At 41.4% G+C, this 22936-nt stretch overlaps 1 protein-coding gene across 2 annotated transcripts in view; it reads left to right on the forward strand.

The window, feature by feature from the left end:
- PDS5B (PDS5 cohesin associated factor B) overlaps positions 1-22936 on the forward strand; it is a 260336-nt gene that overhangs the window by 228459 nt on the left and 8941 nt on the right. Inside the window, exons 28-34 of one of the 2 annotated variants that reach the window (XM_038410765.2) lie at positions 452-571; positions 886-948; positions 4721-4866; positions 8867-8966; positions 17123-17571; positions 17678-17779; positions 21257-21398. In XM_038410765.2, coding sequence (XP_038266693.1) covers positions 452-571; positions 886-948; positions 4721-4866; positions 8867-8966; positions 17123-17571; positions 17678-17779; positions 21257-21398 — 1122 coding nt within the window. Of the gene's footprint in view, positions 1-451; positions 572-885; positions 949-4720; positions 4867-8866; positions 8973-17122; positions 17572-17677; positions 17780-21256; positions 21399-22936 lie in introns of both variants that reach the window. The other variant, XM_038410755.2, reaches the window with a different exon arrangement.

A 22936-nucleotide genomic window follows, 5' to 3' on the forward strand; every position in this document is an offset into this window, starting at 1 on the left:
TCACTTCTCTGAAGAGCTCTAGGGCTTCATGCTTTGAAATGGAAACTTGGAATTTGGCTGAAACACACCCTGGTGGCAAGGAAGTACCTCTTGCTGTGCTCATGAAAAATCCACCCAGATTACTACAGTGCATGGGTGCATCAACAGTGTGATGTTAAGTGGATGGTTTACACAAGCCAGATTAATTAGTGTAGACAGACTGAATATTTTCAGAAATTACATTTAACAGTAAATTGTACTGTTTTAATCTTGAAATGTACAGTTTTCTAATGTAGAAAGACCACAAGAACCAGCTCTGTTTGACCAGATTGTTTGATCACTCAGGTAGCAAAGAAATCTTTTGGTTCCAATATGCCTCTAAAGTGGCACATCAGAGCTACTTGTTACTGTCAAAATTAAGGGCAATGCCAAGTCTGTTTAAAAAAAATAACTCATTTTTATTTTGTAACAGAAACTCTACACAGTTTGTGATGTAGCAATGAATATCATTATGTCAAAGAGTACAACATACAGTTTGGAATCCCCTAAAGACCCAGTACTTCCAGCTCGATATTTCACACAACCTGACAAGGTATAATTTGGGGTTTGGGTTGGATTTTTTTTTAAATTAAATTGCACTAACAATTTAAATAGACAGGTTGCTTTCATCTGTTTTATTAAAATAGAGCTCTTGTAATTTACATAGTCTCTTTTACTTATGATCCCAATAATGTCTCAAGTCAATGCACGTGTGTTATCTTAACTGTTCAGATTTAGCGTTGAAAAAACATAAATAGTTTGAAAAAAATCAGGTTAAAAAAAATTGCCTGCACCACCTCATAAACCTATTTTTGTAATTTGTTTATTGATTGACCTTTCTTTTCTTCTTTATTCCCTTGCTTGCAGAATTTCAGTAACACCAAAAATTATCTCCCTCCGGAAATGAAATCGTTTTTCACTCCTGGAAAGGTGTGGTTTTTTTATGATTACCCATCTGTTTTTTCAACTAAACTCTCCCAATAGGCTAACCATTGCACAGGCACAAAAGGAGGCATGGCCTCTGCCCCAAAGGGCTTAAACACTTTAAAAAACAAGAACAAATCCCACAAAACAGGGACAGAAGCTGGGGGGAAGAGAAACATGCAACAGTAAGGTGGTTGTCTCCTGTTACTACAAAGTTTAGCAAAATTGTAAAATGTTGGGGTTTTTTGAACAATGTTATATTTCTAAAAAAATTTATAGTAAACTAAAACTGTACGAAATATGAACTAGAAATAATGGCAACAATGTTAAGAAAATATACAGGTGAATCTCAAGTTGGAGTAAGGCGGTTATATTACTTCCGTATTTGTTACTGGTGCAACTGGAATACTGTATCCATTGCTGGTTCCATCAGAAGGATGCTGATAAACTGGAGAGGGTTCAGAGAATGACTAAAGGATTAGAAAACATGTTTTATAGTGATGGACTTGGAAATCTCAATGTAGTTTAACAAAGAGAAGGTTCAAGGATAACTTGGTCACAGTCTAGAAATATCTACGTGGGAAACAAAAATTTGATAATGGGCTTTTCAGTCTAGCAGGCAAGGTATAACAAGATTCAGTGGCAGAAAATTGTAGCTAGTCAAATTCCCACTGGAAAATGGTGCCATTTTTTAAGTGATGGTAATTAGCCACTGGAATAATTTACAAAGGGTTGTAGTGGATTCTCCATCATTGGCATTCTTAAATCAAGGTGGGATTTTTTTTTTCTAAAAGATATGCCCTAGTCCAAACAGGAATTAATTCAGGGACATTTTATGTCCTGTGTTATGTGGGAGGTCAGAGTAGATAATCACAGTGGTCTCTTCTGGTCTTATACAATGGTCAGGAATGGCAGAGGTGAAAGTGGGCTGTTACGGCTTACCAGTAAGAAGTGGCCGTCAGTATGGGCCTGTACACAGTCTGCGGTAGGAACCTTTGAGCCGCTGATGGGATGGTGCGGGGGGGGAAGCACAGCACCCTGGGGCCCAGCGATTAAAATTGCTGCTGGAGCCCCTGGCGGTGTGAGCCAGGCAGCCCAGAAGGGCTGGCTCAGGGAGGCTGACCCCCAGCCCTGCCCCTTCTGCCCAGGGGCCCAGAGCCGGGCCCCTGTACCCTTAAGTCTTTTATGTTACTTTCACCCCTGAGGAATGGTCTAGGTATACTTGGTCTCCGTCAATGTAGGGGGCTGAACTATATGATCTCTCAAGGTTCCTTCCAGCCCTACATTTCTATGATTTTATAATGTAGGAATCTATAGTCCAGATTGGAGCCCAGTACAGGCCCTGTAAGGCTCCCTTGCTCTTAAGGGCTGCCTTTGTGTTTCTGCCTGAGTTCCCCAGGCAGTGCTGCGTCTTGCACTGTGAAGTCAAGACACCAATGCCTAAACTAGCAAATGGTCATAGAAGCTTTAAGGATCAGCAACAGTTGGGGCCAAGTAACTAACCAGTGAAAACTTCTGACAGGAGTCTTCTTTCTCTTATTACAATAGATAGAGCTGCCGTACGCAAATTAAGTGCGGATGAATGGTAATGTTTGATTGTGTTATCTCATGTCTGAGCCAAATTAAGAATGATCTGATCTTTTGATGTGGCCCTGTCTATAATCAAATCTTAGGTACAACAATTGTTGTTAATTTAGCTTAATTATAACAAAATGTCCTCAAAAGTAGCCTATACACTAGATTTTAATGAGTTTTAACTGTATGAGAAATTTGAAGAGTTTTTCTCATTGCTAAGATCATTCAGGACAAAAGGAGGTCTGAAGTGGTGCTAAATTTCTTAAAGGACCTATTTGTTGATTGATAAGTAAAGTAAGAGATTTACTTGTACATTCTGAGAAAAATTAATACTATATGCAGAGAATAACTGAATTGTGGGAAGGATATTTTATGTTCTTCATACACAATAGAGTGAATCCCTTCTGTAAGTGTAAAACTTCAACCTTAACTTTGGAGGCACAACGAGCCCCTCAGACTCAATCTGTCTACAGAATCACTGATAACTGTCTTTTTGGTAAAGCTTGCATGTTAGACACCTTCATCATTCAGTGTAGTCAGCTAGAGACAGGGACTAGTTTAATATTAAACAGTCCTGTAATGAAAAAGTAAATAATGGATTATACTGTCATCCAGTGGAGCTGGAGCTGTTTCGCACCGGTTCATTGGAACCGGTTGTTCAGTTTAGAAGCCCTTTTAGAACCGGTTGTCCCGCAAGGGACAACCGGTTCTAAAAGGGCTTCTAAATTTAACAACCAGCCAAAAGTGGTGCCGGTGCCGGTGGGCTAGAGCACTCACGGGGAAAATTTGGTGGGTGCAGCTCCCCGCCCAGCCCCAGCTCACCTCTACCCTGCCCTGCTTCTCCTCTCTGCTCCCCCCCCCCCCCCCGGCTTCCCACAAATCAGCTGTTCGCATGGGAAGCCTGGGAGGGCAGAGAAGCAAGCGGCAGCTTCGCATTCAGGCCCAAGGAGGCGGAGCGGAGGTGAGATGGGGCGGGGAGGTGCGAGGAGGTCTGCCCATGCCGCAGCAGATAACCCGGGGGTGGGGGGACAACAGCGCAGGGGAACCGCTCTCCACCCCAGCTCACCTCCGCCTCTCTGGCCCTGAGCGCGAAGCCGCCACTTGCTTCTCAGCCCTCCTAGGCTTCCCGCGAGAACAGCTGATTTGCGGGAAGCCGGGGGGTGTGTGGAGAAGCAGAGCGGGGCGGCGCGTTCAAGGGCGGAGGCAGAGTGGAGGTGAGCTGGGGCCAGGCGCAGGGCAGGGAGCTGCCAGTGGGTGCTCTGCACCCACCAAATTTTCCCCATGGGTGCTCTAGCCCCGGAGCACCCACGGAGTCGGCACCTAAGACCTCCCCTCCAGCTACACTCCCCCGCCCATAGGAGCCAGAGGGACCTGCTGGATGCTTCCTGGGAGCCGCCCCAGGTAAGCACTGCTGGGACTCCCCACCTCGCCCCCCGGCAGGTCCCTCTGGCTCTTAGGGGTGGGGTGGGCACCCACTACGGTGGCCCATGAGACCCTCCTGCCTGGATCCGGCAGGAGGACAGAGGAGGGGGGTGGATGGGGGAGGGGTCTGGGGGGGCCCACGACCCCCCTGGTGGGGTGAGGAGGGAACCGGTCGTTAAGATTTTGGCAGCTCATCACTGCTGTTATCCATAAGAGAGTAAGAATAGTTATGTTCTTTTATATGTATGATCTATGGCAGGTTTTCAAATTTGTCTCTCTAGCTAGACATCTGGGTATGTGGCTTAATACGGAGAGTGACTTAACATCTTAAACTTATATTAAAGTCAGCGGAAGCTGAAAGTACTATTCCCATCTGAAAATCAGACCACTCTTTATTGAAGTGCTAACCTAAGATCCAACCATGTTTGGAAATGTTGGCTCCCTGGGTGAAATCCTAATCTCATTGAAGTCCATAGCAAAAATCCCATTGATTTTAATGGGGTCAGGACTTCATCCCAAATGTTTTGCTTCCGAACCTATTTTTTCCTCATGGAAATTGTAGTCTCTGCTACCTTCCATCTGGCTTCAGTTTTAACTTTTATGTCCTTTTATTTTTGCTTTTTAAGTAAATTGTGTTCTAATTAAAAAAAGATGCTGGTGATAGTAGAATGTGCACAGGTTGCATGCAAACATTTTAAGCTTAGTACATGTTATTTCAGATTAGGTATGTAACATACTAAATATGTAGGTTAAAATAAAAGAAATATATTTTTGGTTTCAGCCCAAAGCAGCCAATGTTCTTGGAGCAGTTAATAAGCCTCTTTCGGCAGCAGGCAAGCAGTCTCAATCCAAATCTTCACGAATGGAAACTGTAAGCAATGCCAGCAGCAGTTCAAATCCAAGCTCTCCAGGAAGGATCAAAGGGAGGTAGGTATACAGCAGTGAAGCTTTGATGCTCAAGTATTTTTATTAAAGCTGCAAGAGTTTCTATAATATTGGTTAAAAGTGCTAGACTGAATTCTGTTCTCTTGTGTTGGTGTACATCCAGAATAACCAGCACACTAGTATAACTGAAACCATAATTTGGCTCACTACCACAATGAAAATAGATAATTTTTTTAAAAAGCAGTCCAAACACATTACAGGAAAGCAGGCCAAATTGAAATCATCATGTACAATGTAAAATAAAAAGTAAATACCCACATTCAGTTGTAGATCTGGGGTTCCCATCAAGCTTGTGTAGTAAACAGTAATTCCAGCTGCTACTTCATCATCATCTCCCATTGAGTCTGAGAGTGTAAGGACGCATGAGCTCTCTCATGACCTAAGATTTTTGGTAGACTCCTGTGGTGGTGAATTATGTTGCCTCTGGTCACCTGACAATATATCACCTTTTAATTTGTAATACTAGTTTTAATGTGACCAATGGTTTGTAAATAAATCAATTTGTGAGCAGTTGATGAAGGCGATGGATTGCATATATTGGAGCACCTGCTGGAAGGACCATGTTGAATAATAATTTAGAAGTAATACAAGTAGTATATGGAAATAGTTGTTCACTGAAGCCAGGTTGGAGGCCAGTTTCTTCCCTGCTCCAGTAAGTAAACTTTGTCCGTTAGACTAATAATCTAGCTAGATTCAGATTGTTCAGCAGTCATCTCATTGTTGCAATGCAACAAAATGTATAGGCTGAGCTGTAATCTCATCGGATTTTACAAGTTGAACAGGACCAAGCTTGGTTAGTACTTGAATGGAGACCTCCAAGGAAAAAAACAAAATACTGCACAAAATAAGGCTAATGACTCAATAGGTATCACTCCTCTTTGTAATCAATACTGATTACAATCTACCAGCATGATGGCAGGACATTGCAACACTGTATATGTATATAGTCTTTGAGATGAAATGTAAAACTGAGCTCTTGATCACTCCTGTCCATTAAAGATCTCATTGGCACTTTTTCTAAGAGTGGGAATAACTGGGACAGTCTCCAGACCTTATCTTAGAATAAGGAACTATATTCCACATACCTAAATTATCCCTTTGCTCTATTAGATGAATAGTCTTCACTTCTTGTCCCTAAACAATCGTGCAATTTTCGCAGTGTTAAAATGCTTGCCTCATTCCAGCTCCAAAGTAGATGAAACAAAATGATCCTCCATATACTATAATAATACTTAGCTCTTATATAGTGCTTTACTTTAGTAAATCCAAAAGTGCTTTACTAAGAAGGTCAGTATCATTGGGAAATAGAGGCACAGAGCAGTGAAGTGACTTACCTCAGATCTCCCAGCAGACCAGTGGCAAAGCTGGGAATAGAACCCAAGTCTCCTGCTTCCATTCTGGTGCTCTATCAACTAGGCCATAGTGTATACACACTTCTTTTTCTGAAGTGCACGCACTGGTGTGGGGATATATTTATGTACACGCTATATCACTTGTATTTTTGCAAAAAGGGTTGTGTACATGTTTTTTGCTTGAACTTTGAAAGAGGTACAGAATCCTGTCCTGTGACTTAGCCAATCTGCCCCCATATCTGATATGTAAATAATAAAATTGCCACCTTAACTGAGGAACGATCTTAACAGACTTACTTGAGAAATTATGTAAAACAGCTTGAAAGTTACTGTTCGGTAACAAGTATCCAAACACAGCCTTCAGTAATTGAAAAAATACTGTCTCTACGTGTCTCACTCTTTCACTTTACACAATTATATGATATATGAACGGTCCTATTTTACTATTGAATTGTTTAAAAAGTTTTATGTTTATCATCTGTGAAGCTAAATGAATTATCTATTCCATCATTTTGAATTCTCATCACTGAGTTTCAGTGCCCCCCAGTTTGCCATCAACATCTTTGTTTTGGCTAGGAGTGACAAATTATGATATGATGCGACATACTGCGATGTGTCAGCTCCAATAACCAAAGTTGAATGACTCTGCCAAACCTTTTCTGGCTTAGGGCTCAATCGTCTTCTGAATTCTAGTCTTGTTGATTGATGTATTATGCAGCTATTAAGCTAAATTCTTATTCCAGAATTTGAATTTTTAATGTGTGGTTTTAGAGGAATTTAACATGAGGAAAACTAAGGAAAAAAATGTAAAGAGTTGCATTAAAAATTAGTTAGCCAGTAACTTTCTAAATTATATTTAGTCAGTATATTGGTTTTGAATTGTATCTTTCTCCTTCACAGCTAGAGATGCTAGAATTTTCCAAATTTTGATTTTTTTTAATAAAAATGAACTGGTCAAATTTGACTAAAAAAAGGGGAAAATTTCAGTTATCTTTTTTGAAAATTTCCTCCTGTTTTTTAGTAGCTGTTTGCAGTCCAGTTCTGTTAGATTATGTAGTGAAGTTGTGACTGGGGTCCCAGGGCAGCCACGCTGAGGTTACTCAATTAGGGCAAACTGCAAAGAATGGGGCAGACAATCCCCAAAACTGCTGGATATATTAGATTTATCAAGCCAGCATAAAACAGCTTCTACAATACTTTACTGGTTGTACAGAAGCCAAAACATATTTCTCCTATAGCATCCCAGCCTTGGGCTTCCACCCAAACACCCAAGTCAAATATAAGTTCTACCAATCCCAAAGGATCGGACACATTACCTCCCAAGTTAATGAATATTTCAGATCTTACCCAAATACATGCTTATAGTCAATTCTTATTAACTAAACTAAAATTTATTTAAAAAGTAAAGAGAGAGGATTGGTAAAAGATTAGTATACATACAGATGCGAATACAGTTCTTAGATCAGTTTTATAGTAGGGATGGTGAGCTTTGGTTCTTAGAATTAGTCCATAGATTCAGTCCAGTGTTCGTGTCCAGGTGGGACTGGAGATCTGTTTTATAACTTAGACATAAAGCATCAAGCCAATCTGAGATTAAAAGGGTCAGGACCGAAGGGTTTTGAATACAGTTCTAGGCCTTCTCCTTGCCTAGCTTTCGCCAAAGGACTCCGAGCTATCATCAAAACTTTGAAGAAGACCCATTTCCTAAGCATCACCGGTATTTAGCTACACAGATTAACATAAGGCAATTGCCTGTTTGCCACCATTCGCAGGTGATTTGCTATACATTTTAAAGAGATCAATACAGTGATGTCACTATATTTACAGTTCATTTAAATGTTATCTCCTTTTGATCTCTGAATTAACAGAATACAGCATAGAGAGGAATCGTTTGGTTACATTGTTAACCTCTAACATTATATATGTAAAAACACAGACATTATCTACCGGTATGTCCCTAAAGATTGAATTTGGGTCATTTATCCTGCAGGACGCTTAACCTTTTCTGCAGTGTGTCACAGAAGTATTGAATTTATTTGACATCAGCCTTATTGGGATGTCACAAACTGAACATTATGTCTTCACTGCTGAATCAGACAGAGGATGGCCTGGGTGATTGACTCTTACTAAAACAGATTTCTTCAGTAATTGCAAAAATGCTGGGGAAAAGCCATAAAAAAAAGTGTTATTTAAGTCACCCATTATGACATTGCCAGTGATAGGTGATCTGAAAAATAACTAAAGGTACACTCAGTTTGCTCTTGTTTGTTTTTTTAGATTTATTATGCAGACAAAGCTGCTGCCAGTTTGACAGTTGAGATCCGAACAATAACATTAAAATTATGACAGGTTTCAGAGTAGCAGCCGTGTTAGTCTGTATTCGCAAAAGAAAAGGAGTACTTGAGGCACCTTAGAAACTAACAGATTTATTTGAGCATAAACTTTCGTGAGCTACAGCTCTCTTCATCGCATGCAACTGTGCATCCGATTGAAGTGAGCTGTAGCTCACGAAAGTTTATGCTCAAATAAATTTGATAGTCTCTAAGGTGGCACAAGTACTCCTTTTCTTTTATTAAAATTATGTTACTGCATTCCTGATATTAAGTAATGATAAATGTCTGCGTTGATAGGCTCGACAGTACTGAAATGGACCACAGTGAAAATGAAGATTTCACAATGGCTTCCCCTTTACCAGGAAAGAAAACTGACAAGAGGGATGACTCTGATCTTGTAAGGGTGAGCTGCTTGGTTGTATTGCAGCTATTTCAATTACATTTAAACTTAATGAACTGAACATTGAACAAATAAGCTGATGTAGTACTTATAACAAGCATTAACTAATGTAGTTTTGTAAACTCCCACTTTTACATGGAGTTGAGTTAATGTCAATGTGGTTATGAGATGAAATAGGACTGTATTTTTTAAAAGGCAGCCCCTTACTTAACATATCTGTTTCTTTTTGTGTGTGTGAGTTGTCTTTGCTTTCTGTTATTAACCAAACCATGAAGGCTAGCAGTAAGGTTAGCAGATTACCAACAAGAGTTGGGATTGAAGGCTTTAGAGGAGCTAGGCTAGTGAGAATTTGTGCATGATTTGCCTTGTGCTCAGAACCTATTGGAAAGAAATTGGGCGGGCATATGAATTGCAAATTTGCTCAGGGCCCCTAGCAGTTGTTTGCTATAATTTGTGCTTAAAGATGACCCTAGCTGCTATTAGCACTGCAAAACAAATCCAGCTATGGAAGATTAAGCTTGATTACCTTGCAGATCAAGGAGAACTCCCGTAAGGTTGACCATATGTTTGACTTGGTTTTGGGGACTGGTTTGACTGTCTGAGATACTGGGTAAACCCTACTGAGAAGTTCGAAAATGCACACCTTGTCCGATTTTTGTTTTTTGCTTTTTTTAAGTAAGTGGGATATTTCATATCCACGTTTATTACAGTCTTAATGCTTTATTATCTTATATTTTGGTTGTCTCTTCACTGGTAATGAGGCCCTTTCCAGCTAACAGCTTCTGTCAACTGATTGAGTTGATAGGACTCTCCAATACCTGCTGTGTCCTGGCTGTCTCGGGTACCCAGAGGGCACCATAGCTTAACATGGAATTTTGGAAGTTAAAACAGCTAAGCCTTGCAAATGGGGAAGAGTTGGCTAAAGAGCCACCAGGAGTCAGATCATCTTTTTTACAGATAACTTGTACTGCTGCACAGAAGAGGTATGACTGAGGCCAAGAAATATTATTTGGCCTCGTCCCTAGACAGCACAAGTAGCAGTCTGCCTGAACACTTCCTGTGGTATGAAATCTGATTATTCCAGACTATCTTGCTCTCTTAATTGCCCTTCTAATTGATCACTGATTTTTCAGCTTTCTTTGTCAATGCGAGAACTGGATTTCAGGCTGGTCTCCCAGAGCATTTTGAACAAAAGCTGGGTGTTCCTTATTGACTGCCATCCATTCATTGTGTTTGGTTGGCTCTCTGAGAATGCCTGTTGCTATCTAAGTTCATTAAGGCAAAGTTAGATAACTGTGGTTTTCATTGACAAGCGTTCTCAGAACTTTGCTTTATGTGGAGAGATTGCCAGCTAAAACATGTACTTATGCTGTCTCCTCAGATAATTTTACCTTGATGTTTACCTAGCATGTTTGTCAACTACCACCAAGTATCAGAACACCCCTTTTACTATAGAAGTGAGGGAGAAAGCAATGGCTATTAAATTACATGTGCACTTGAACATCGACATACAGCATACATAACAGTTTGCATTCTGGTCTAACTTTGGTGTGGACGTTGCTCATGCCCGAGTCACAATCTTCCACTGATTTTTTAAAATCCAAGTCAGTTGGCCATTTTGGTCATGCTGGATCTCTCACCAGCTTTCAATATGATTAACTGTTGCTTGTTGCTTTGGAAACTAAAACATTACTTCCTTTCAGTGGTTCCAATCATATCTAGAAGATGGAAGACAATCAGTGGTGATGAACACGTGTGTTAGATTTGATGTGTGTTTGTCCAGAATAAAGGCTTTTGCCTCTGTTGTTCAACATATAAATGAAACTTCTCTCTGATATCACTGCCAAATGCAGGATACAGTAAAGTGTTGTCATTAGTCTGGCGTACACATCCTACTGTAGGAATGGTATTATTACCTTAAAGGGGACCCCATTTGTGAGAGCTTTGGGGGATAGATGATCAGTCATTTATCAAAGCCCTCTGAGAACTGTGAAGGAAATTAGCCTGTGTCTACTAAATCCTGCAGGTGACACACATTTTTGTGGTCAGTGGTATTAAAGTCTTCTAATAGATCTGAAAACATCTTTCATATTTATGAACTGAGCACGTTTGATATAGAGATCAGAAACAGGATTCTCCAGATTCTGAGACTCCCTCTACCACCTGCTGCAAGAAGGGTGGAAAGGAGGCTAAATTTCCTGTAAGTTGCGCGGCCGCGCAGCAGCCTTCTTAGCACCGCTGCACAGGTGCTCGGGGAACCCTCCCAGGGACCTGCCGGGGAAGGAGTGCTCCAGCCAAACCTGGCCACCAACCTGCCATGGTGCTCTTCCCCCGTCCCCAACTCAGCGAATGCGTCCCTATCCTGGCCCCAACCTGGCTGGGCCCGGACCTGACTGGGGCTCCCCTCCCCCGGCCTGAACCCAGCTCCAGCCCAGACCTGCCAGGGAAGAGTCACCTATCCTGTGGCCCCAGCCCTGGAGCTGCCTCAGCAGCGAGAAGCGCCTCTCCCCACTTTCCCCCCACCCTCCCCAGCCTAGTTGCTGCTGTGGGGGGAGAGAGCTGGGGAGAGTCCTTTCTCCTCGCTGTAGCCCTGCAGCATCCTCCTGCACCCCAAATCCCTCATCCCTGGCCCCACCCCAGAAACCGCTCCCCCCCATCTGGAGCACTCAACCCTTTGCATCCCAACCCTCTGCCCCAGCCTTGAGCTCCTCATTCCTGGCCCTACCCCAGGGGCTGCATCCCCAGCCAGAACCCTCACACCCCTGCACCCCAACTTTCTGCCCGAGCCCCTCCCACACACCGAACCCCTCAGCCCCACCCCCCACCCCATGAATTTTATGTTCACCAACATGGAGGTTGGAACATCACCTCCATGTTGGTGCACATAAAATTCATTTTGCACATGGGTGGGAAAAACTAGAGGGAACACTGATAGGAGATACTATGTACCCCCTCAGGGGTTCAAACACTTCTACAATAATTCATCACCGGGTTCCCAGGTAATATCTGCAGCTAACAAAAGAGAGAGGCAGGGTTACCAGGCATCAACACCAAACAACAAGGAAGCTAAGAAATGAGACTTGTTTGGAAAGAAGATTTTTTTCCACAGGAGGATTACAACTTTGTACTGCAAACCAGCAAGCTCTGCAGGGGATGCTAGAGTTTTACCTTATAGGATATAATTTCAAAGTTTAAGGGCAAGCTCCCAGATGATAGGAATTTCAGGTGGTGGTGGTGGTGAACAGGTTGGTTTCTATAACAGCTCTGTAGGCTAGTCTAGACGCATCTGATTCTGCAGCTCACTGCGTCTCCTCTGCCATCATTACGCAACAGCCTTCATGGTTACAATCTTGTGGTGGTCTCTGAGGTACAACCATCAATCCAAGACCTTCCCTTTGAAGGGCTGTCACTCTTCTTGGGAAAGACTGATGAAACCCTGAATAGTCTTCAGGACTCGAGAGTGACTCTGAAGTTTCTAGGGATTTATACACCTGTGGAAAAGAGGAAGTCTTTCCATCCACATGAGACCCAGTGATTTCCAGGGTTTGTTACTCAAGCCCAGGAGCTACTGAGGAGGAGTAGATTACAAAAGACATCCACCACCATCCTTTGCTTCCGCAGCTGCCAGTTCATCAAGGAAGGCTGCATCCTCCAAGAGCATGTTTTAACAGACTGGTCGAAGGCAGAGTACCATATCCAAGAGTGCCATCTTTTCCTTCCCCGCTTTTTGCAGACCACCTATCCCACATCCTTTGTGCTTGGGCTCACATCACCTAGGACCAGTGGATTCTAAGCACAGTGGAAGTGGGATACACCCCTCAATTTCTGTCTATCCCATTCCTCCTCTGGGACCTCTCATGAAGCCATGTTGTTGTGAGACATTCGATTACTACTTCTTGTAGGAGCTATAGAAGAGGTCTCTCCATTGCTCAGGGTAAAAGGGTTTTACTCGTGATACTTCAGGATCCTGAAAGCAAAGGGGATATGTCAGGCCTATTTTAGATCTGAGAGCATTAAATGAGTTCCTAATCAAAATTACAGAGGGTCACTCTAGCTTCCATTACTCCTTCCTTGGAGCTGGGGACTGGAATGCTGCCTTTGACACTTATTTCCCAGTAGCAATTTATCAGAGGCATAAAAAGTTTCTAAGCTTCACAGTCAGCTGTTCCCACTACCAATTCACTGTTCTGCCCTTTTTTGATCTGTCAGCTGTTGCTCCGGTATTCTCAGTGCATGACAGTGGTAGCAGCATAACTGTGGAGATCAGAAGTCCATGTCTTCCTTACCTGGATGACAGGCTAATAAGAGGCTGTTCCAGGTCATAGTGTTGTCCAGCATAGACGTTATTCAGTCTACAGTTAATGTGTTGGATTTTCTGATAAACACAGAAGTCTGTCCTGTCTCCAGTACAGAAAATAGAATTTGTTGGAGCTGTCCTGGAGTCCATGAGGGCCACGGTCTTCCTTCCACTGGCAAGATTTCACATGATGCAAGGCATTGTTCTAGACTTAAACCTATTCCCTCATCACAATAAGAAGCTGTTTGAGGCTGCTAGGCACATGGCAGTGCACACTTATTTAGTTCAAGAGCAACAGGGCTGCTGAGGTATATTCACCAAGGAAGCACCATATGGCCGTGACAGTTTGGATTCTGAATCAAATTTTATCCTCCCTAGATTGGTGAACAGATCCTCCCAAAGTTTTGTAAGGGAGTTCCCTTTGCCCTGAGACAATCTCTCACTTTAGTCATGGGGACCTCAGACTTGGGTTGGGGCTCACTTGGGTGTCGTACAGATACAAGGTCTCTGGTCTCCCCGAGATCTCAGACTATATATAAATGTCAGGGAATTGAGAGCTAACCAGTTAGCTTTCATTGCATTTCTTCCACACACCAAGGGGAGGGGGCTTTTGGTTCTGATCAGATGGTCTTCTCTAGTTTACTAACACGCTTTTCTACTGATGTGGTTAGACAGTCTTCTGTAAGCTTTTCCTCCCATCCCTCGCCTGCCCAGAGTTCTGTGCAAAATCAAACAGGGCAAGGCTCATTTTTTACTCATCGCCACGGCATGCTCCTATCAGTGCTAGTTCTTGAAGTTGTTCGCCTTGTCAGTCGATCACCCATTGTCACTCCTGCTGCACGAAGACTTGATTTCGCCTAATCACAGCTGCTTCCTTCAATCCAGTCTACAAACCCTTCATCTGACAGTCTGGAGGCTTCATGGCTAACATCTACAGGGGGGTCCTGGAAGTGCTTCTGAATAGTAGTTGAAAACAGGTCACCGGGCTTCCACGAGATCCGAGCTCAGAAGGTGTTGAAATATACCCCCTCTGGCCGATACCCTGAGAGCCCAGAGCTACAAGGTCCAGATCCACACCCTGGTTGTCGGAGCCCTGCAACGAGCCAGTGCTGAGAGCAAGCAGAGTCGGTCAACGCTACGCCCGGCTCATAAGACAGCTCATGGTGTCTGACACCATCAGGTGGTCCAGAGATATCTAAATGGAACACATCACGGGATGCCATCAGTATCAGGTCGAGTAATCGAGACTGCCAGCCAGGGAAATAACCCACTTCCTCCCCTGATGAACCAAGGGACGCGCTCCACCCGTGTACTTATTCGATACACCAATACTGACTTGGACTTTAAATACATTCTGTGGGTGGCGTACCCAAGCCCACTTTAACCACTGATGTTTTAAAAACTCCCGCACCCCAATCTGGGTCTGTGCTGGTTATATACTATGTATATATCTTGTGAACCTTGTAACCTTTCAAAACTTAAGCCTGACCCTTAGATGTACAGTACCTTCCTTCTTAACTTTTGTAAATTTGATTTTAAACATTAACTTTAATAAAATGTTTACATCTTTACTTGGCTAAATGAAAGATGTTCTCCATCTGGTCCAGAGTGAACGGAGGTTTCCCAGACCTCGCTTTTATTCAGCATGTTTTGGACTATCTTCTGTCCTAAAGCATCAAGGGTTAGCAAGTGCACCTCACAGTTGTCTTAGCCTTTCTCCTGCCTATTGATAACTGCTCACTTTTTTTCGAACCTGTTGTCCATTAAATTTTTGAAAGGCCTGGACAGACTTTTTCCACAGGTGCAGGATCCTGTTCCCCCATGGAACTTTAATCTAGTCTTAAAGCCAGTGGGCCCCCCTTTGTTCCTGTAGTGACCTGCTCTCTTTTGAACCTTTCTATAAAGATTGCGTTTCAGGCTATTACGAAAGCAGGGAACTGAGGACATTTAGTATCAGATACAGTTTTCTTCAAAGATAATCTTCATCCTCACCCAGTGTTTCTTGCTAAGGTGGTTTCCAGTTTTCATTTAACCAAGCAATCTTCTTGCCGACCTTTTTCTCAAAGCCTCATGGCCATCAGGGTGAGGACAGGCTTCATAATCTAGACATTAGAAGAGCTTTATCTTTTTACTGGACAGGACCAAGCAGTTTTAGGTCTTTGACATAATTGTTCATTGTGTTTGCAGATGGAATGAAAGGCTGTCCAGTATCCACTCAAAGGGTCTTACCTTGGATTTCCAATTGTGTTCACTTATGCTACCAGTAGGCTAATGTGATGCCTCCAGCTAGAGATCATTAGGTCATTCAACTAGGGCCCAAGCAGCTTCTGCAGCCTTTCTGGCTCACATTCCCATATTAGACATTTGCAAAGCAGCAACCTACTCTTCGCGTCATAAATTTGCCTCTATCTATGCAATCTCTCAACAGTCTAGAGATGTCAGATTTGGACAAGTAGTCTTCCAATCCCTGTTCAAATAGACTCCAAGCCCACCTCTGTTTTGGACTTTGGAGTGGTAACTTGAACCAACTAGATTAGATATACATGACTAAGCTGAGAAAACATGATCTGGTCACAGTAAAAGAGAAAGCTTACTAACAGTTTAACTGTTGTGCTTTGAGATGTTGCACTTACCATTCTATGACCGACCCTTCTTCCCCCTCTATCAGAATCTATCTGGTAGTGAGAGGTGTCGGGGCAGCTCTGCCCTTTATGCCTGTGCACTGTGTGAGAGGCACTGGGGGATGCTCATGTTGCCCCAACTGATAGCGCAAAGGGAAAAATTTTCCAACTGTGCACTGGAGCACAGTTGGAAAGCTACAGTGGAATGGACATGTACAACACATCTCAAAGAACAAGAGTTATGGAAAGGCTAGTAACCTTTTTTTTTTTTTTTTTTTTTTTTTTTTTTTTTTTTACAGTAACCAGGTCATTTTCTTCTAGTTAATATCTCGTCCTGTAGGCTTCCCTGTTCTTTCTCACAACTCCTTCTCACTGACTGGACTTTCCACCTTTTTCTTGAGCAAAGATGATTTCTTGTCATAAACTCTCTGATTACTAACTTAAGTCTTCACACTGTAGTTTGAAAGGAGAAATGTCCAATCTGTATTTGAATGGCATACTGGTGAACATGTCTGCTTTCAACCAAATGGGGACAGAGCAGATGTCACAATGCTTAAATGCATCCTATTTGGATTGCAATATAATGATGTTGCTTTACTAAATGTATTATTGGTGTAAAACGATGTCATGATATAAATATCCTTTTGGAATGCTCTCCCTTTTGTGTGTGTGGGGGGGTTTAAATATAATAGTCTTATGTATAGGTAGGGAAATCAAGTGTTGTAATTTTTCAGCTATACTGAATCCAACACCAAGTATGAAACTGGGAATACTGTATTTGAAGAACATAATTTACGTATCATTTTAAATAACCTATTTTCTGCAAGCTCCTCTTAAACAAAACCAGGCAAGATACTATATCTTGGTCCTCTACCACTGTTAAAGAATAGGATTATGGGTATTTTTACAATGTCTTAATTATCCAGTTACTTGCATATTTTCACAGCTGAGAATCCAACTGAGGAAGGCCCCATGTGTTGGTAGGCCTTAATAGCCAGCTTTCTTAGAGTATTTTATGTCTTCTTGTCAACATTTCTATATGTATTTATATACCCTTGCAAAGGTATTTGAAGTTGATGCAAGATCTTACTCTAATACCGTAACTTTAGGGCTTTATTTGTTGAAGGTGAAAAATTTCTGTAATTTACTTTTCTTCATGGATTGAAAGTCACTTTAGTCAAACAAGATCATTAAAATGTTTCATTTAAAAAAAGTAACCTAATCTATCTTTTTAGTCAGAGATGGAGAAGCCCAGAGGTAGAAAGAAAGCAACCATCACAGACTCAGAAGAGAAATTGGGTATAGATGACCTGAATAAATTGGGGCAAGAACAGAAACTTAGAGGGAGTCAGCGGGGGAGGAAGAGAGCTGCAGTTGTTTCAGAATCTGATGAACCACAGTGGCCAGAGGAAAAGAGACTAAAGGAAGATGTATTAGAAAGTGAGGATGAACAAAACAGTCCACCAAAGAAAGGAAGAAGAGGACGACCTCCTAAAGTCGTTAGTGGGGGTACACCAAAGGAAGAATCAGCAGCAAAGACATCTAAAAGGGGCAGAAAAAAAGCAGTGCCTGTAGCATCAGTAGTGGAGGAAGAGGAAGAGGAGGAGGAAGAAGGGCAAAGTGAAAACATGGAACAGAAGCCAAAAGGCAGGCAATACAGGACACCAAGAAGAGCGCAACAAAGGTGTGTCTCTTTTCTTATAAAGTGCATTCTTTAAGGGGGGGAAAAACCCACCTTTGAATATTAATTATAATTTGATATTTTGCAATTTGGGTCTCCCTCAAAACAGAGTAGAACCATCTGAAACTAGTGCAGTTGAATCAACACAGTCTACACCACAGAAAAGACGAGGAAGGCCACCAAAAACACCACCATCACAGCAAAAAAAAGTGTAAGTTCTGAATATAACCTTCTGAATTTTCATCTAGCCTTCCTATTGAAAGGTCAGGCTTTATTCACTTGGAGACCATCTCAGTGATTGATATTTTCTATGCAAGATGTGCTACAGTCTACAGAGAGTTACTATTCTTGAAGGTTTTGGGGCACATGGTTTGCCTCACTTCTCCGTAGTTACCTGTAGAACTGTAGGTATCTGAAGCTCCGTCAATACATATGACAGGAGTATGGTGAATAAAGAAGAACTGGAAATATTAGTACATAAGCTGAAATATTATTTAATTGGCATCACAGAGAGTAGGTGGGATAAGTTTCATGACTGGAATATTGGTAAAGAGCAGGGATGGCCAAACCCTGGATCACAATCCACATGTGGCTCTTTTACAGTTAAAGTGAGGCTCGTAGAGCCCACCATGCCCCCCCACCCCATCCTCCACCTACCAGACTGCAGCAGGGTGGTGGGGCTTGGGACTTCAGTCCAGCAGTGTAGCCCCAAGCCTCAGCTGGCAGCCCTGCAGTGCTGACGCCCTAAGCACTGGCAGTTGTGCCCAGCTCTTGAAGTTATGAAGATTATCATGTGGCTCAGAGGATCAGCAACTCCTGGTATAGAGGGATATAGTTTGTTCAGGAAGGACAGGGAGGGCGTGTTGCATCGTACAACAAGAATGTATACGCTTGTCTGAGGTCCAAAAGAAGGTGAGATTGGTAAAATTAAAAGGGATCAAAAATTGATGTGAAATCATGGTTGTGTACTGTAGACCACCAAATCAGTACAAGGAGGTGGAGAAGGCATTGCTAGAACAAATAACAGAAATAGCCAAAACAGAAGACCTTTTAGTAATGTGGGACTTTAACTACACAGACATTTGTTGGAAAAGTTGTATGGCAAAACGCAAAATTTCTATTAAGTTCTTGGGATGTATTTGGGGACAACTTTTTGTTCCAGAAAATGGAGGAAATAACCCGAAGGATGGCCATTTTAGACTTGATTCTGACTAACAGGAAGGAATTGGTAGTGAATCTGAAGAAGGAAGAAAAGGAGTACTTGTGGCACCTTAGAGACTAACATTTATTTGTGAGCTACAGCTCACGTCATCGGATGAGCTGTAGCTCACGAAAGTTTATGCTCAAATTTTAGTCTCTAAGGTGCCACAAGTACTCCTTTTCTTTTTGCGAATACAGATTAACACGGCTGCTACTCTGAAACCTGAAGAAGGAAGGCAATTTGGGTGAAAGTGGTCATGAAATGATAGATTTCATGAGTCTAAGGAAAGAAAGAGCTGCAGAATAAAAACAATGGCCTTTTAAAAAAAAAAAGTGTGTGTGTGGGGGGGGGGAGGGCGGAACTGGAAGGTAAGGTCCCATAGGAAGAAAATCTAGGGGATGAAGGAGTTCACGAGACTTGGCAGTTCCTCAGGTTAAAGTTAAAGTGTTAAAGGCATAACTGCAAACTGTCCCAGTGCAAAGGAAAGATACGAAGAATAGTAAGAGGCCAATGTGGCTGCATAAGGAGCTCTATAATAACCTGAAAATAAAAAAGGAATCCTACACGAAGTGGAAACATAGATGAATTGCCAAAGAGTAGTACAAAAGAATAACACAAGATTGTAGAGACAAAATCAGAAAGGCTAGAGCACAAAATGAGCTTGAGACATAAAAGGAAGTAAGAACAAGTTCTTTAAATACATTGGGATCAAAAGAGACTAAGAAAAGTGTAGGTCCTCTACTTTCCAGGGAAGGAGAGCTAATAACTGAGCTGACAAGGCTCAAGAAGGCTGACATCAAGAATGGCTGTTTTGCTTCAGTCTTCACTAAAAAGGTTAATGGTGACCAGATGCTCAACACAATTAGTATTAACAACAAGGGGAAAGGAGGGCAAGCCAAAATAGGAAAATAACAGATTAAAGAATATTTAGATAAGTGAGATGTATTCAAGTTGGCAGGGCTTGATGAAATTCATCCTACGGTATTTAAGGAACTAGCTGAAGCAATCTCAGAACCTCTAGTAATTATCTTTGAGAACTGATGGAGGATGGGTGAAATCCCAGAGGACTGGAAAAGGTTAACATAATACCTATCTTTAAAAACGGGAAGAAAGGATACATGGAATTATATTATAGACCAGTGAGCCTGACTTCAATACCTGGGAAGTTACTGGAATAAATGATTAAACAATCAGTTTATAAGCACCTAGAGAATAATAGTGTTATAAGGAATAGCCAGTATGGATTTGTCAGGAACAAATTATCCCTAGCCAACCTTACTGGCCTGTTGAATAGGAGAGAAACAGTAAACATGGTATATCTTGATTTTAGTAAGGCTTTTGACACAGTCCCACGTGACAGTCTCATTAGCAAATTAGGAAAATGTAGTCTAAATGAAATTACTAGAGGTGGGTGAGCAACTGGTTGAATGATCATACTCAGAGTAGTTATTAATGGTTCACTGTCAAACTGGGAGGATGTATCTAGTGAGGACTGGCAGGGGTGAGTCCTCTGTCTGATACTATTCAGTATTTTCAAAAATGACTTGTATAATGGAGTGGAGAGCATGCTTGTGTGGATGACCCCAAACTGGGATGGGTTGCAAGCACTTTGGAGGACAGGATTAGCATTCCAAGGGACCTTGACAAATTGGAGAATTAATATGAAATTCAATAAAGAGAAGTGCAAAGTACTTCACTTAGGAAGGAAAAAATCAGATTGCTAAGCAGAATGGTTCATGCATTTTGGAGGTGGCCACTCAAAATGATGTGGGCAATTGGGGATTAATGTTATGCGTAAAGGGTTTGAAGTGGGCAATTAAGGATGGCAGGCCATGTGGTATATTACAAATTGTTATAATCAGCCATAAAACCAGTGACTGTTAAGTCCATGTTTTTTGGTGTCTAGCAAAGTTCCTAAGCTCTCCTTTTGAAGGTGTTGTGCAGGTTTCCCTTGAGGATAAGTATTGAAAGATCAGATATGGAGTGACTGCTTTGTCAAAAGCGTTTTCCCATGAGAGATACGGAGTTTGTCTTTCATTTTACCACAAAACCAATGCTGTACCCGAGAACCATGAAACCAACAATATACCTGACATACACCTATCTTTTCATAAGGGTTATTGATTCGGGGAAAAAAACCCACCCCTTGGCCTGCAATTTGACTTAAGGTGTTGGAAAGAAAAATATATCCAATTTAAGCTCAACATAAAGAGTCCTAAACATATTAATGGTCTGGCCTCATAAATATTTTGTACTTCTGATATATTATCCTGGAGTAATTTTGGATGCAAAATCACTCAGCCTAATAGAATTTCTACCCTATGGTTACAGATAAAAGTAGGTGGGCACTTAGAGTAGAGTTTTACAGGAAGTATATTAAGAACAACTGTTTAAAAGGCTAGCTGGAAGTGTTTTTCCATTGCAGAGTTTATTTATGTGCTTAAAGACCCATGTGCTGTAATATTAATCTGTGATTTTTAATTTTAGCCGTGCTGGACGCACCAAACAAGCAGCAAGTAAAGAAAATGAATCTAGTGAAGAGATGGATATATTTCAGGGTAGTTCTCCTATCAGTGATGACATTCCCCAAGAAGAAGTAATGGAGGAAGAGGAAGTTTCCACAATCAGTGTAAGATATGTTTGAAATGTGTTCTGTAGATCTGTGTGGTACCTTTCTGTATGCCTAATGTTGATGAGCAAAAACTCACTTTTCACATTCTGATAGTGTATATTTTAGCTCTCAAGATATATTTACAAGTAGAGCTGGTGAGAATATCTGAATTTTTTTTGGTGAAAAATAGGAATTCTGCAAAATTGAAATTTTGTATGGGTAATTGTCAATTTTTGTCAGACACTTTCAATTTTCTGTAGGGAAAATTTAAACAAAAGTTTGTTTCAAGACCTTATTAATCTCGGCATGTGCCTGAGCTGCCATGATGCCTCATGGGAGTTGTAATTCATGTGCTGCTTACCTCCATTCTTGTCCATGGCAGGACACCCCAGCCAAATGGCATCTCCCGTGATACATCAATCATGGGGTTCCTATGATGCACGTGGGCCAGAGGAAAGGAGAGATTGTCAGACATCCTGGGAGTCCTGTGATTGTGGGAAATGTGGTTCAGTTGGGGAACCTAGCCCTTGGAAAATTGGGGACACGACCTGACCAATAACTCCCATGAAGTATTGCAGAGGCTCAGGTATATTCAGATTAATGCCCTGAAATGAAACATTTTGACATTTCTGAATAAAAAATTTTCAGAATGTTTTATGTTCCACGATAAATTTCAATGTTTTGACTTTCCATCTAGATTTGGGATGAAGACAAATGTTGAATTCAAAATTTCCCATACGATAGAAATTGTTTTTCGATTAGCTATACGTATGAACTCCTTCAATATAAACCTGTACATCATAAATATTCAAATATATACCTGTGTTGGTGATGTATATTTTTAAAGTGGGTGTGCTTGTTTGCCTTGTGTGTAAGAGGATGTTTTATCCGATGAAGTGAGCTGTAGCTCACGAAAGCTTATGCTCAAATAAATTTGTTAGTCTCTAAGGTGCCACAAGTACTCCTTTTCTTTTTGCGAATACAGACTAACACGGCTGCTACTCTGAAACTTTTCATGATCAACGTCACTAGCTGAATTTCTGAAATGTAAGAGTAATAAAATATTTGTGGAATTTAGCTATAGTCATTTTAAATTTGATTTTTTTTAATGGCAATGCTAAAGCATGTATATTTGCATAAGGATTTTATTATTTAGGCAACTTTCTCTCTAAATTAACAATTTTTAAATACATATTTCCTAGTTTTCTTCCAGGAACAAAAATGAGCCTTAATTTTTAAGATTAGATATACTGGGGACATCAACTTTTGTGTGGTGCCTGGCTCCTAAATTCAGTAGGAGATGGGAAGGTTTGCAAGTTAAATTCCTGAGTTATAGAAAGAGAGGAGTCTGTAGTTTTTGAGCTGGAATAAAGGTCTTTCAGGATTGTATAATTTATTATGGGAGATGAACAATGAGAGGCCAGAATAAAAATTAAGATTGGAGGCACTCCCTGGATCAGTGTATTTCCTTTTATTTTTTTAAGCCCCATTCCATATTGTCCTTTAAACTTTAAAGGAATTTGGCAGCTCTTTCCCCACTACATCTGAAAAACTTT

This window comes from Dermochelys coriacea, chromosome 1 (genome assembly GCF_009764565.3).
Source record: "Dermochelys coriacea isolate rDerCor1 chromosome 1, rDerCor1.pri.v4, whole genome shotgun sequence".
NCBI lineage: Eukaryota > Metazoa > Chordata > Testudines > Dermochelyidae > Dermochelys > Dermochelys coriacea.